Source organism: Chelmon rostratus, chromosome 15 (genome assembly GCF_017976325.1).
Source record: "Chelmon rostratus isolate fCheRos1 chromosome 15, fCheRos1.pri, whole genome shotgun sequence".
NCBI lineage: Eukaryota > Metazoa > Chordata > Actinopteri > Chaetodontiformes > Chaetodontidae > Chelmon > Chelmon rostratus.
The window spans coordinates 2,104,895-2,118,674 of NC_055672.1; the positions used below are offsets into that span (position 1 = coordinate 2,104,895).

Genomic DNA, 13,780 nt, shown 5'->3' on the forward strand with positions numbered 1-13,780 from the left:
ACTGTATTATTTCTTCTCCTATGAAGACATATTTTATTTAATTATAACTTTTGTTAAATTCTCACAATCTCTGTACAGTCTATAGTTCACTTAGACTACATTTGTTAGGGATGGTTCACGTATTTATGACTTAAACATTCACGTCGTCAGACGACTGAGGGCTAGAAAATACTGTGTTAGACAGAAGAGGACGATATCGATTCGATTTGAGTTTAATCTTGTTGAAGAAAGACTTTTTGTTTGGTTTTCAGGCACCTCGGTGTGACGACGCACTGAGCTGAATATATCGGAGCTATCAAAGAAAACGGTCGTAATTACCACCTGAATATTGGCGTCAAAGCTGTTTACAAGCCAGAAACATGATTGAATTTTCTTTTTAATAGCATCTTCTTTATCCAGTAAGGTGAGAAATGTGTCTTAGCATTAATTCTACACGTCTCTGGAGCTGCGCTGGGAGGATGGAACTCCATTCTTCCAAAAGACATGCTCTTGTTCCGTGTTGTGATGATGGTGGTGGAGGGCGCTGTCCAACACGGTGCAGGATCTCCCGTCCTGCGAAGGCCGTAACATATGATCCACGTTGTTTCATACTCGTCAAACCATTCAGAAATGTTTCATCGTTGGATAAAGGTGATCACTCAGAGCCACTTTGTAGCATAACAGAGCCACCGGATCCCCTCACCCCACCGTGGGGGTCAAACCCTCAGGCCTGTACTGTTCTCTGGGTGTGCGCCACAGACTCACCTACTTGTTGAGAATATGGCGAAGGATGACTCATCTCACCAGATCACTTTTTTTTCCACATCTCTGCAGACCTGGCTGTGGCAAATGTGCGTTTGTCTTTGCAATGAGGGGTTCATGCGCTCCGACCCTGTTATAATATCTGTGTGCAAGTCGATGGACTGTTCCCGCTAACGCAGTCTGACCACGTCCTGCACTGACATCCTCAGCCATCCGAGGAGGAGCTGCTCTTCTGTTTTTCCCTACTTATCGAGCATCGGGGTCATCGAGTGTGTGCCGTCGACCACAATTTCCGGCCGTAGATCTAAATGAAGAAGTCACTTTAGTCACTTATTGAAACATGAGCCAGCTGAAGCTTCTCCCATCTGGGCCCCAACAACGAACCTCTTTCGAAGTCACTTAGATCTTTTCCTCTTGTCATCTTGATGCCAAATCAGGATCGACCGGGTCTGCTCAGTATTTTTATACGTACCACAGAGCATGATCACAGGTTAAAGGATAACTTTCGTTTTTTACAACCTGGACCTTATTTCTATCATTAAATACGACCATTTACTCACCCAGACATCTTTGGTGGCATTTGGAGTCGTTTTGAAGAAATTAGCCCCAGAGGAGCGGCGCGTATATCCGTATAATGCGAGTACTCGGGGCATCCATGCGCAGCCTCTATATAACGCATAATCTGCGGTGAAACTCGTTCATATTCCAATATTTTGTTCTGATATGCTGGTGCTATTCCCCTCTGAACCGGCGGTCGGCTAGTTTAGCTGTAGTTTGGCACAGCTATGGTTCGTTATTGCGTATTCGTAGCCGACCGCCGCAGAGTCAGCCGTGTTGTGGCTGGCTGCTCGCAGCGCCCGGCGTTCGGTAATGACATCATCCACGTCAGAGGTAGTTGTCTAGAGACGTCGGATGTTGATAACATGCCACCACGGGCTCAGAGGGGAATAGCACCAGCATATCATAACTAAATATTGGAATATGAACGAGTTTCGCCGCAGATTATGCGTTATATAGAGGCTGCGCATGGATGCCCCGAGTACTCGCATTATACGGATATACGCGCCGCTCCTCTGGGGCTAATTTCTTCAAAACGACTCCAAATGCCACCAAAGTTGTCTGGGTGAGTAAATGGTCGTATTTAATGCTACAAATAAGGTCCAGGTTGTAAAAAACAAAAGTTATCCTTTAATTGCCTTATTGTACCCTGCAGTGCTCCACAGTGCTGAAAGCATCTGCAGTCGTTGGGTTTCTCCACTCATTTATTCAGGTTTTTCCTTTAAAAACCAGTCAGCGTGCTCCAATGTTGGATTTTTAAATGCGGCTTTCTGCTGCTGGAACAGAACCTAAAGTTCTGGTTTTACTGTGGCTCTTTGAAAGGGAGGGCAAGTTGTGCTGAAAATTAGTTAAGGAAGGAAAAGAGAAGAAAGACGTGAAGGGAGAAGGGAAGCAAGTGAAGAAGGACAGAAGGAAAGCGATGCAGAAGGAAGGAAGAGAAGAACGTAAAGGCGAGAAAGATGTAGTGCTGGCAGGGAGGTAGGAAGGGGAAAAAGGCGGAATCAGATACAAGCTGATACACCCTCTTTCCATTTTCCCAGCCTGGCGTCGGATGGGAGAGGGTTGCATAATGTCCTGAGCACGCTCAATAGATATCGCAGGTGATCCATCTGCTCCACAGCCTGAAAGGCACAGCTGGCGTCTTCTTTCGAGGGCGATGTCGAGTGTCACATAAGCACAGTCCCCCCCCCCCCCCCCACAATGCATCTGTGCTCCTAATTGGCAGTATCACTTTTGAGCGTTGGTGCCGCTCTTGACCAGGGGCTGTTTGATTGGCAGCTCTGATGATGAGGATTAGATGAGATGCAGCTCCGGCGTCATGAAGCCTGCTGTTGATCCTCCGCTCTGTCGGCCCGCCTTGTTACTTGACATCTGACTGAGTCCCGCTGTGAGGACAAGTGAGGCTAACCGAGGCTAACCAAAGCTAACCGAGGCTAACCAAAGCTAACTCCTCTGAATTCTCTTTATCATCATTTGTAGTTATGGGATTGTAGTATTATAACATACTGTAACTAACACTAGGCCTGTTGTAGTTCACTGCAGTACTTAGTCTAGTAGAAGTAGTAGGAGGAGAAGTGGCAGTAGAAGCAGTGTCAGAGGTACTATAGAAGTATATGTACTTACACCAACAGTAGTAGCAGTTGCATTCGAGGTGCGAGTAGTATTAGTAGCAGTGATAGACACTGTAGTGGCAGAAGCAGTACTAGAAGTAGCAGCAACAGCAGTAGTAGCAGTAAAAGTGTAGAAACGTACGAGTAGTAGTAGAAGCTGTAGTAGCAGTAGCAGCAGTATTATAGTAGTAGCAGTAATTGTGGACAAATTAGTAGAGGCAGGCGTACAAGTGCTACCAATAACAGTAGTTGTAATGATAGCATTATTAATAGTAGTACTAGCATGAGTAGTAGCAGTAGTAGTACAAGTGTAAAGGTGATGTTAATCATACCATAAGTCATGGATGCTGAGCAGTAGTAGTAGTAGTGGCCCTTGAAGTAGTCACACCAATCTCGCAGTAACACTACTGTAAGTAGTGGAAATAATGGTAATTATTACAGTATTATGCAGAAATAAATACTATCAGTAGTAGTTGTACATGTAGCAGTCATACTGACTACATTAGCAGTAATAGCTGTGATATGAGATGTAACTCAGTTCTAATAAGTAATAAGTACAAGCGCAGTAGTAGTTAAATATTACTGTATCATCAATATTATTGTGTACTTTTTTTGTATAAATGTACATATATAGTCAGCTTTTATTTTGTAATTTTGTATTTCTCTATTTCTGTTGCTTTTTTTTTTCAACTGCTTTTACCTGCTGCCTATAATACCCAAATTACCCCGGCTGGGGATTAATAAAGTCTTATCTACTATCTGTATTTGTAGTAGTTGTCGAATAGTATTATTACTAGTAGAACTCGTCTTAAAGCTGCAACTACTTAGTGTAGGTTAGTATCGCTGTTCAAGAAATGTGGGTGGTGTTTTCAGGCAGTATAATCATGTGTTATATAGTGGGGGCTGTAGACTGCCGCAGTTCATCTCTGTATGAACAGAAGCAGAATAATAACATACAGTTTAAAATGAGCTGAATGGCTGATGTGTGATCTGTGTGTGGCCTGCGGAGGACATCAAACCGCTGTGTGTGAGCTCTGCAGAGGAGGCCGGGCTCAGCGGGGGTGATCGTCAACACGCTGCAAAATATATGGCGGCGTTCCGTTAACTCGTCTCTCGTCTCGTTTTCTTTGTCCTGTTTTGCGTCTCCGTCTCATTTCGAGCCACATTGATTCATCGTGAACAGAAAGAGATGAACACACGTGACAGCTGGAGAAGAAGAACATCACATGTTTTTATTTACTTTTCTTGCATGATTTCCCTTCCCTCTCCACACACACGCACACACACACACACACACACACACACACACACACCTAGCAGCAGGGGGTAATTATGACTAGACTAAAAAACAAAGTAGTGTTTCTTTTTGCTTAGAGCCCACATGACACCAGTTTGTACAATAAATTTGCCAATGAAGCCGCTAAAGATGTTTGTCTTTTCTTAATTAGCATATTTAGCTTTTAATTACATAAATTAAAAGGTGCTTTTAATGAACTCTTGAGAGAATAGTTGGTTAAAGGAAAAGCGACTTTTTTTCTTGAGCTAACGTTCGTCGCATCTCCAGGTTTTGCAGCTGAACTCCGACATCCTGCCGCAGTACAAGCAGGAAGCCCCCAAGACGCCGCCCCACATTATCCTTCACTACTGCACCTTCAAGACCACCTGGGACTGGGTCATCCTCATCCTCACCTTCTACACGGCCATCATGGTGCCCTACAACGTCTCCTTCAAGACCAAGCAGAACAACATCGTGTGGCTGGTGCTGGACAGCGTGGTGGACGTCATCTTCCTGGTGGACATCGTCCTCAACTTCCACACCACCTTCGTGGGGCCCGGCGGCGAGGTCATATCCGACCCCAAGCTCATCCGCATGAACTACCTGAAGACCTGGTTCGTCATCGACCTGCTGTCCTGCCTGCCCTACGACATCATCAACGCCTTCGAGAACGTGGACGAGGTACAGTTGAGACTTTTGGATGATTTCTCTGCAGCACTGCCTGCTTTTATTGCTTTTACTGTTTTTACTGAGTACAAATATTATAATAATAGACGTTCTCACAGACATTTTGACAAATGGCAACTTGTGATTTTCAAACAATGACGATATGAATGATGCTACCTTCCATGAGAGAAGTTTTTCTTGCTGCATGAAGTTGACCGAGCTGTTGCTGCTTCTCAGGCTTATAAAAGACATTTTCAGTCACAAATGTTCCTTTACTGGTTGTTTTCTGATTTGGAATTGGCTTCGGTGTGAGTACAGATCAAGATGTGATTAGACTTTGACGCTAGAAAACATGCCAATGGTTCTGGTTTCTATCAACAATTAAATTCTATCACAGTCGGAGGTAAGAAATAGGTCATGACGTTGCAGAACTAAGCTTCATGTTATATGCAGAGTGTCATTATTACCGTAAGTGGGCTCAGGAAGTGAAGACTCGTCACGTCATCATGTCATTACGTGTCCTGCAGTTTGCTGATTGGTCCGGCCTCCAGCTGCTGGACTCAGCTGAGTCTCTGCAGCCATCTGCGACCTCATTTACAGCTGATATTAGCGTGTTGTTGTGTCTGGATATCTTATCTGGATCAGCAAAAACTCATTTAATGCAGGTGTAAATGCATCAGAATGCAATCAGATGGATCAGACCTAATCTGAAAAAAAAAAAAAGAAATCCACTCAAAAGGGTTGCCTGACTGGAGAGACTAAGGATGCTTATTAATACAGAGTGTAGATGATAGATAGCAGGTCACGTTGTTATTAGCAGGTGTAAATGGGGTCCTTCAGTATCTCGTAGTGAAATCTGAGCTCAGATTAATGAGGTTTGCTTCTGTGACTGTGTTTTGGAGGAAAAACCGTCCAGGATTGAGATCGAGTTTGTTGGCTGAAATGAGGAGGAAAGATTCTCAAAATGATTTTGTTCCCGTCCTCAGAAACATGAGTGTTTCTGCTGGAAGAGATGGAGAAGTGAGCGTTTGTGTTGAAGGTGGTTTCTGGAGACAAACAGTGTGTTTTGGGGCAGGGGCTACAGACGCTGGGAGTCGCAGGGATGCTGTGGAGTTTAATAAACATGAAATGTGGCCCTAATGGAAAGGACTGTGGATGTTCAGTCCGCTGCTTTGGTTAGGACTGAAACGTCTCGACAGCTCGAGGACAGATTGTTATGAAAGGTGGTGCAAACATTCTGACAAGCCCGGAGGCACGAGGTTTCTGGACTCAAATGCGAACTCAGACACCTCAGCAAGATTTCAAAATAAAGGAATAATTTATTAACAAAAGGCGCTCAGGATAAATAACAACAGCACATACAACGTATGGCAACAAAGTACAAACAAAAGACACTAAGGATTATTTAGAAGGTCAATTTCAAAAACTCAAAAAGGCTCAAATGGCAAGGATACAAAGTAACAAATGAATCAAATCTAGACTAGAAAAATACTTGTTCAACAATGACTTACTTACAAAAACACAAGGCAATAACAGGAAGACAAGGATCAAGGAATGCTGGATAAATCACGGCTTGGTACAAAGACATGGCATGAGACAATCTGGCACAGGACAAAGGGAGACGCGGACTATATATACACGAGGTAACAATGAACAGGTGGAGACAATCAGACAGGCGGGAAACACACCGGGAAGTCAAGGGCCTGAAATGAGAGGAGAGTTAGGTTTCACAATAAAACAGGAAGTGCAAGACAAGACATGACGCTCGTGAACAAAAACACTTAACAGATCTGACGAGACATGACATTCACATTCATGGCCTCCACACGATGTATCTTCATGACTTTGGTGATCCTCTGACTCTTTAGGGCCACCTGCAGGACAGATGTTTTAGATTCTGAGTAAACGTTTCCCACAACTGCTGCTTGGATTGCAGTGAAATGTGACACAGACACGTACGTTTTCATCAGATCATCAGATCATCAACACACGATCAGTCAGAATTTCAGTTTGTCCAGTTTGGTTTTTGTCTGAACACCTGCAGCACTAAGACAGTCCATCAGCATGTAATCACGTAGCTTTGAGCAGCTGCTGGTTTTCTTGCAGCAGCAGGTGTCATTTTTAGTTAATAAGCTCATGAAGCTTATTGATTAATAATTGATAGCGTGCTGTTTTTTTCCTCTGGCTGAGATAATGGAGGCAGTTTGCTCGTGAAAGTGGAGAATAATTGTAATTTCTACCTTCCTCGTAGTCTTTCGGCAGGCCTTGTATAATGGCTTGAAGTTCATTATTGAAATCCTTTAAAGTCAATACCGTCATGATTCTGAGGTCGTGGGGGGTATTTAAACCTCAAGCACATTGAATTAAATTAAGACCAAGTGTAATGATGATTGGATTACTGTTACGATTTTCCATTTTAACCGAAAACAGTTCCATCAGACGCAAGAACAGACGGCGATGTTGAGGTTTGTGTTCTGGTCTCGAAACATTCAGAACAGAGAACCATCGCCGGGTCTGACGGTGGGAGAGGAAGCTAATGTCGCTGCTTTCCCTCCCAAGCTTTCACAGAGCACATTGATCCTGAGCGGTTTACTGTCTAATTAGTTTGAGAAAACAGCTGTTGTTGGATATACCTGCTGCTGGGAATAAGAGTTTTTCGATGCTGAACCTGTTGTCTGAGCTCTGGATGATGCTCTACGAGGGACCGCGCCTTCTCTGAGGATTTTTCACGGCCATTTACACCCGTCAGATATCGAGGAGTTATATCAATATGGCCTGAAGTCCATTAACGGTGATTTTCCACTTGATTTCCCGCTGAATTAATTAGACCTCAGCCCGACTAGAAGAATCTATTGAATGTAAAATGAAAAAAAAGAACAAATGATTTCTGCTAATGTCGCACTTGTGCATTTCTCAGTGTTTTATGTTGGACCATTTCGTCTTTTCGTGAGGGGGCGTGTATATTTTGTTTGTGTACGTGCGCGCACATGCTTGTGAACGCTCACTGTGGGAGTGGGTGTGTTTGTGCATAGACACCCATTATTGTATCTGTGTGTACATGTGTGTCTGCCAAGTGAGGGCTTAATCACATGAGCACTTGAATGCCAGTAATAATGATAATAATAATAATAATAATTCCAGTATTTAAGCTGCCAGCAGCTGAAATTTTAACATCTATTAATTTTCATGCCAAAGAATCTTTTTCCACACCTCCCTCAGAATTTATTCTGCTCCTGAACAACATTTAGACCGACACAGCACAGTATAACGCTGATACTAGGAACTATTAAGACTAGTAAACTCTTGGTTTTTAATGAAATTATTCGTAGATGCATCAAGTTATCAGAAAATTTTGATGTTTTTTTAACATATCTTTGGGTTTTGGACTGTTTTTTGGACAAAATAAACACTTTAAAGACATCACTCTGGGTACTTGTGACAAACAAGTTTCACAATTATCTTTTATAGGCTAAACAAACTTAAAAATAATCCACAGATCAAATGCTAATAAAAGCAAGGCTAAGAGAACGTAGCCGTGTTAGCATCTCTCTGTTGCTGTACTTTGGCCCAGCAGAGCTTTGAGCTTCATGCTAATGTTTGTCATCTTCATTTTGTTTGTTAGCATGCTAGCATTTGCTAAGTGCCATTAAACCCAAAGTGCGACTGAGGCTGATGGGAGTGTCATTAGTTTTGCAGATATTTGGTCATAAAAGTGTTGGACAAATAAAAATTTTGGCCTCGTGAGGCTTCTCGATGAAAAGTTGAGGGATCAATAAAATTAAGAGCGTCTCCGAAGTCTTCAGGACGTCTATCTGAGCAGCTCAAATGTCTAGGCTGTACATCTGGCTGGCCAAAAATAATGATGGTGACAGTCATTGGACACAGCTGTTGTTCCTCATGTACAGTGACGCAGTAATGCTTCTCCAGCCGTCTGTCTTTAAGACCGAGGGAGTAGTTTTCACCCCGCGTTTAGCTTCAACCTCTCGTTGAAGTGATTTCTCCAGGGAGCGGTAACCGGTGGGGTTGTGTAAAATACAGGAGTATTGTTGCTATGGTTACCTGCAGTTTAATATACCTTGAGCAAGGATGTAGGAAAGCACTTAACTGTTGCCCAGAACTGTTTTTTTTTTTTTTGTTCTGATATACCTTTTTAACAACTTGCAGCCAGTCAGGAAGGAATATTTCCCATGGCCCTGCTGACGTTAATACGGCTAAATTACAACCTGGAACACTGTCTAACAGGCCGTAAAGGACTTTAAGGCGTAATGGCCCTCCTGGGAAACATTATTCTTTTAAGGTACAGAGATCATTATTAAGTGAATAAACAAAGCGTTCCCCCCTGCAGAATATGTTTTAGGTAGCTTTAACCTGACAGGAGCATCTGAAACATGCTCAGGTTCTGGGCCTCTGTGTCTCGGTGTAACTTTCAGTGTTAAGGCTCCTCTCCGCCGTGTTTGTGCTCGTTCTGCCCTCCTGCTGCCGGCTGACTGTGTCCTCCATCAGGCTGAATGGTGGGCTGTATCAGGGATCCTCTCGCAGGTGTCTGGAGCAGCGCCGCGTCTTGGTGCGGGTGTCTCTCGGCCTCCGGCCTCTCGCTGCCGGTCGCTGATGGATCCGATGAGACCCTGCTGGGTGGAGTTTTCTGCTGCTGTCCTTTAAACAGCAGACAGCAGGGGAGGCAGGCTGAGAGGAAATCAATGGCACGTAAATTTCCAGCCACTACAGACTCTTTCCTCCCCGCTTTGCTAAATTGACGTTTTTGTTGCTGCTTTCCCGTATTAGACTGGAGGAGTAGATGGATGCTGACTGAGGACAGTGTGTGGGCGGCTTAAGGTGCAGTGTGAAAGAAAATAGCGGTGATTATTATAGACTCATTGCAGACTGAATTCCCCCGTTGCCGTCTCTGATGGCTGAAGCAGGCAGGAAATATTTTTAGTTGTATTTTCATGCAGGTTTCGAGACTCTGCCAAGCCGTGCCGAGCTGGTCACGTGCAGGTGCTGCCAACTCACGTACATACACACACATGCACATAAACACATACACATTCATGCGTTGTGAGGACCTTACAAGTTATTCTAGTCCTAACTAGTCCCAACAACAAGTTTCCTTATCTCTTAATGCATATTATCAGCCTCATTTGAATGTAAGAACACAACTTTAAAGGATTAAAGTTGTGTTCCAGGTCTTATTTTCTTTGTTTTTGATAACATCAATGGATCCGTTCATTATTTGTTCAATTAACTGATTAATCGTTTACTGAGAAACTGGGAAGTCATCTTTCTAAAGTTAGTTTATATAGTGTTGCTATATAATGTCTTCAAATTGCTTGTTTGTCTGTTGAACTGCCCAGAAACCTTAAGATATTCACTTTGCAAAGCTATAAGATAAAAATTCTCACATTCAAATATTGGGAAAAGCCAGCATATAACATACAGTATTTGCTTAAATTGTGGCTTAAACAATTAATCAATTATCTTATTTCTCAGCTAATCACTAATCATACTAGTTTTTAATTCAGTTGGAAACAATGTGCATTAATCAACACAAAAACAGACCAGTGAATGGGTCATGAGTAGCCTGGAAAGCTCACTTCTATCTGATGTCCAACAAGTCCACAGCTGACCCCTTTTATTTCTAAAGACATTATTTGGAAAAGAAAATGTGGTTGAACAGTAAAACTTTTTAACTCAGCTGGTGAAAACGTCTGTTCTTTCGTTGCTGCTCGCTGGTTTAACTTTGTTGTGCTGCACTCGGCCATAGCTGAAGCTTGTAATTTGCTTGCAGCTCACACGCTGGGACAGCGGCACTTGAAAAAAGCACAAGAACATCTCTTAATAATGGGAAAACTCCCAGTTTACCATTTTATCTCCTACGATGACACTTTTCAGCAAACAAGCCCTCATTAAAAAGTTCTTCTGCAGTGATTAATCTGTCGTCCTCAGGTGTCTACAGGGAACCTTTTCCAGGATATGAGGCCTTGTTCTGACTGCCGCCCAAACATCACACACACCAGACTGTATCCAGAATGATTTTACAAAGTCTGGACAGCAAAAAAATCTTGGAAATCAGACCCGAGGCACATTCAGAGGTGCTTTGAATTGTAATTCCAGTTGGATTTCTACAGCGTCTCAGTCTGGATACTCTGGCTGGATTTCATAGACTTTTCCTTCACTCATACAACGACAACGTCAAATCCAGAGCGACAGAAGAGCGTCAGAGCAGCTGAGCATCGTGATATATATACCAGCTTCCTCCTGCGACGCCATTGGACAAGTGTGAGATTATAGATCGCCGTTTCTCATGCTTCTGCGTTAGAAAGCTGCATCGCCATTGTCTTAAATCTGGTTTGCCTGCAGTCTGAACAAATTGCTCACCATTCATTCATTAAACGAGCACTAAAGTACCCCGAGCATCCCGAGCATCTAAAGGTTTTCTCTATGCAAAGTTCACAACCAAAACACAGTTTAATGTGCTACTTAACAATCCCTTTGAATCCAGAGCATAAGACGGCACAACAGCTTTTTACAGCGTATATTTATCTCTTTAACAGACTGGAAGCAAACGTCTAACATCTATAAAAACAGGTTTAATTAAAAAAAATCATCATTTAGTCTCAGTGGTTGTATATTCAGAACTCTGTAGGCCAAAAGAATCGGCTTGGTTGCAAGTTTTTGGGGCCGGGGCACGTTCCGACTCGACAAAGTGTGTGGAAGGTTTGGATGCATGCTGGGTTTTAATGCAGTGTTTGGCCATGGGGTTTGTTTACGAGCCGTCTCGCTGTTAGACTTCGTCCCAGTGATCTCAGCTATTAAGACGGTGAGTAAAACGACAAGACGAGAGAAAGTTAGACAAAAGCAGAATTTTCCCTCGAGGTGGAAGAACTTTTCTCTCAGTTTCTTCCTGTTGACATTTTGGAGATACAAGTTTTTTCCGTCTCTCCAGAATAGCAACACCTACACGACGACACATACAGGTCAGGTCAAAGTGATGTAACGTTCTCATGAGGAGCTGTGCTGATGCTCCCTCAGGTTGCAGCAGAGGTGGTGTGTTGTGTGTGTGTGTGTGTGTGTGGGACGCGGGGGGGTTCGTGTTGGAGTCAAGCAGGGAGGAACCCCCCGCGGGTCCTGAAGCCACCTGCTGTCACGGAGGAGCCTGGCAGGCCGATGGGGGCTCACAGCGTGCGTCTGCAGGCGCCGCGGCGGCTCAGAAAGGTCTCATCCAGGCTGACCTTTCTGCGTGGCGTGCATGCTGCCACCGCCGCGGCCGGCCAAGCTGACAGAGCCGGGAGGATGCTCTACGCCGTGCGGTCGGGGGTGCCATATTAACGCTGCGTGTTCACACAGAAAACGGAAGGGTGGGGCTGAATGAATTCAATGTAAATGGATGGAGGGAGCGAGGCATGGCTGGCTTCATATCAGTCAGCGCCAGTGATGACCTCACCGGAGCAGGCAGGCGGTTCGTGTTGCTGCTCGGCGTCTCTCCTCGCTGGTCGTTTCGGGCTGCCGGTCTTTGGTGCTGCAGGATTGTCCTGTCGGATAATGATGAAGTTTGTCGTGTTTCCTGTCTGCTGGCGCGGCCTTTCATCGGGGTTTACAAAACACATCACTGATACGTTTTCTGTTGAACTCAAAGCAGCCAGAATGTCAGCATCCCGACAATATCTCGTTACCTCGTTTATCCACAGCAGCTCTTTGTGTGTAGGGGCTGCAGAGCTGTGGCTCTCTGTGCCAGCACTTTGGAGTTTCCATACCAAAATAATAGCATGCAGTGGGATTTTTTACTCTTCCAGCCTCGCTGTGCATTTGTTTTCCTAAAGACCTGCCATATGGTGGGTCAGAAATAGAATCCTTTATGTGGTTTAATTGGCCCAATGTGCGTCGCAATGCACACCATCGACACAGCGCATCAAAGTTTTTCATTTTCGTATAATTTGTTGTTATTTCTGTGAGTGCAATGGAAGATGAGTGGGAAATGGGGAGGTGAGGTGACACAATAATGCTGCGTTCATCTCATATTATACGGATGGTTATACAAGCCCAGCTGAGTGGGAAAAAGCCATTCGCTCGGCCTCCTAGGTGCACTTATGAGTAGGAGATGTGTGGATTTTCTGACAGCTATGATACCTCACGCTTGGCTAAATTAACTTCAGTCATATAAACAAGTCACTGGCTGCTAAGCTGTGATGAGAACGTGGTACGAACACTACCATTACAAAACGCTGCTTATCAGAACTGTACTCGAGCTGTAACCATGTTGGAATCATGTGTCAGAACAGGACTTTCTGCTCGCCAGCGTTGTGCAAATGCAGCATAAACCAGGAAGGAAAGGAAAAGGAAATAAACCTTTTCGTCCGAGCAGGAAAAGGTGTAATCAGTGATATTAATCATGGCTGCATTCCAGATTTCAGGGCCCTGGTGTTGTGGATGCTGCATCGCTGTCATGGGCTTGAATAGAGCAGTCATTGCTAATGTTGTTAGCTACACCTGTGCTTTTGCTGCTATGATAAGTCAGAATGTCTGCTGTGAAGGGGAGATGAATAGATGGGTGAAAGGATCGAGGGAAAGGTGTTTGAAAGGAAGAATGGTGGAGGAGAGTGAACTCGTGTAAACATTTTCTCTCTCTGCTGCTCATTTTGTTCAACATGTTTCAGTCTAATTTGATTTGGTTAAATGTCTAATTCTTCTAATCCCCACAGATAGTTTGCATTTTATGTCTGTCATGTGTCAAATGTGGCGAAACAATTCATTAAACCAAATGTATTTGTAGTCCTTAATTACCAAAAACACCCTCAGTTTGACGTTTATCCTCACAGGATTAAAAACTTTAAAAAGCACCCTTCCTTTTTTCTCCTGCTGCTCGGGGAGGTTCAGCTCCTGTAGGTGTGGAGTGACAATTGAAAACTCGGTTGAAGCATGGCGTTCTTTTGCT

General features: G+C 43.9%; 1 protein-coding gene across 1 annotated transcript in view; it reads left to right on the forward strand.

The window, feature by feature from the left end:
* The window catches only part of kcnh5b (potassium voltage-gated channel, subfamily H (eag-related), member 5b), a 131,345-nt gene that overhangs the window by 27,224 nt on the left and 90,341 nt on the right, over nucleotides 1–13,780 (forward strand). The window contains exon 6 of the mRNA XM_041953353.1: nucleotides 4,474–4,866. Within this exon, the coding sequence (XP_041809287.1) occupies nucleotides 4,474–4,866 (393 nt within the window). The remainder of the gene's footprint in view (nucleotides 1–4,473; nucleotides 4,867–13,780) is intronic.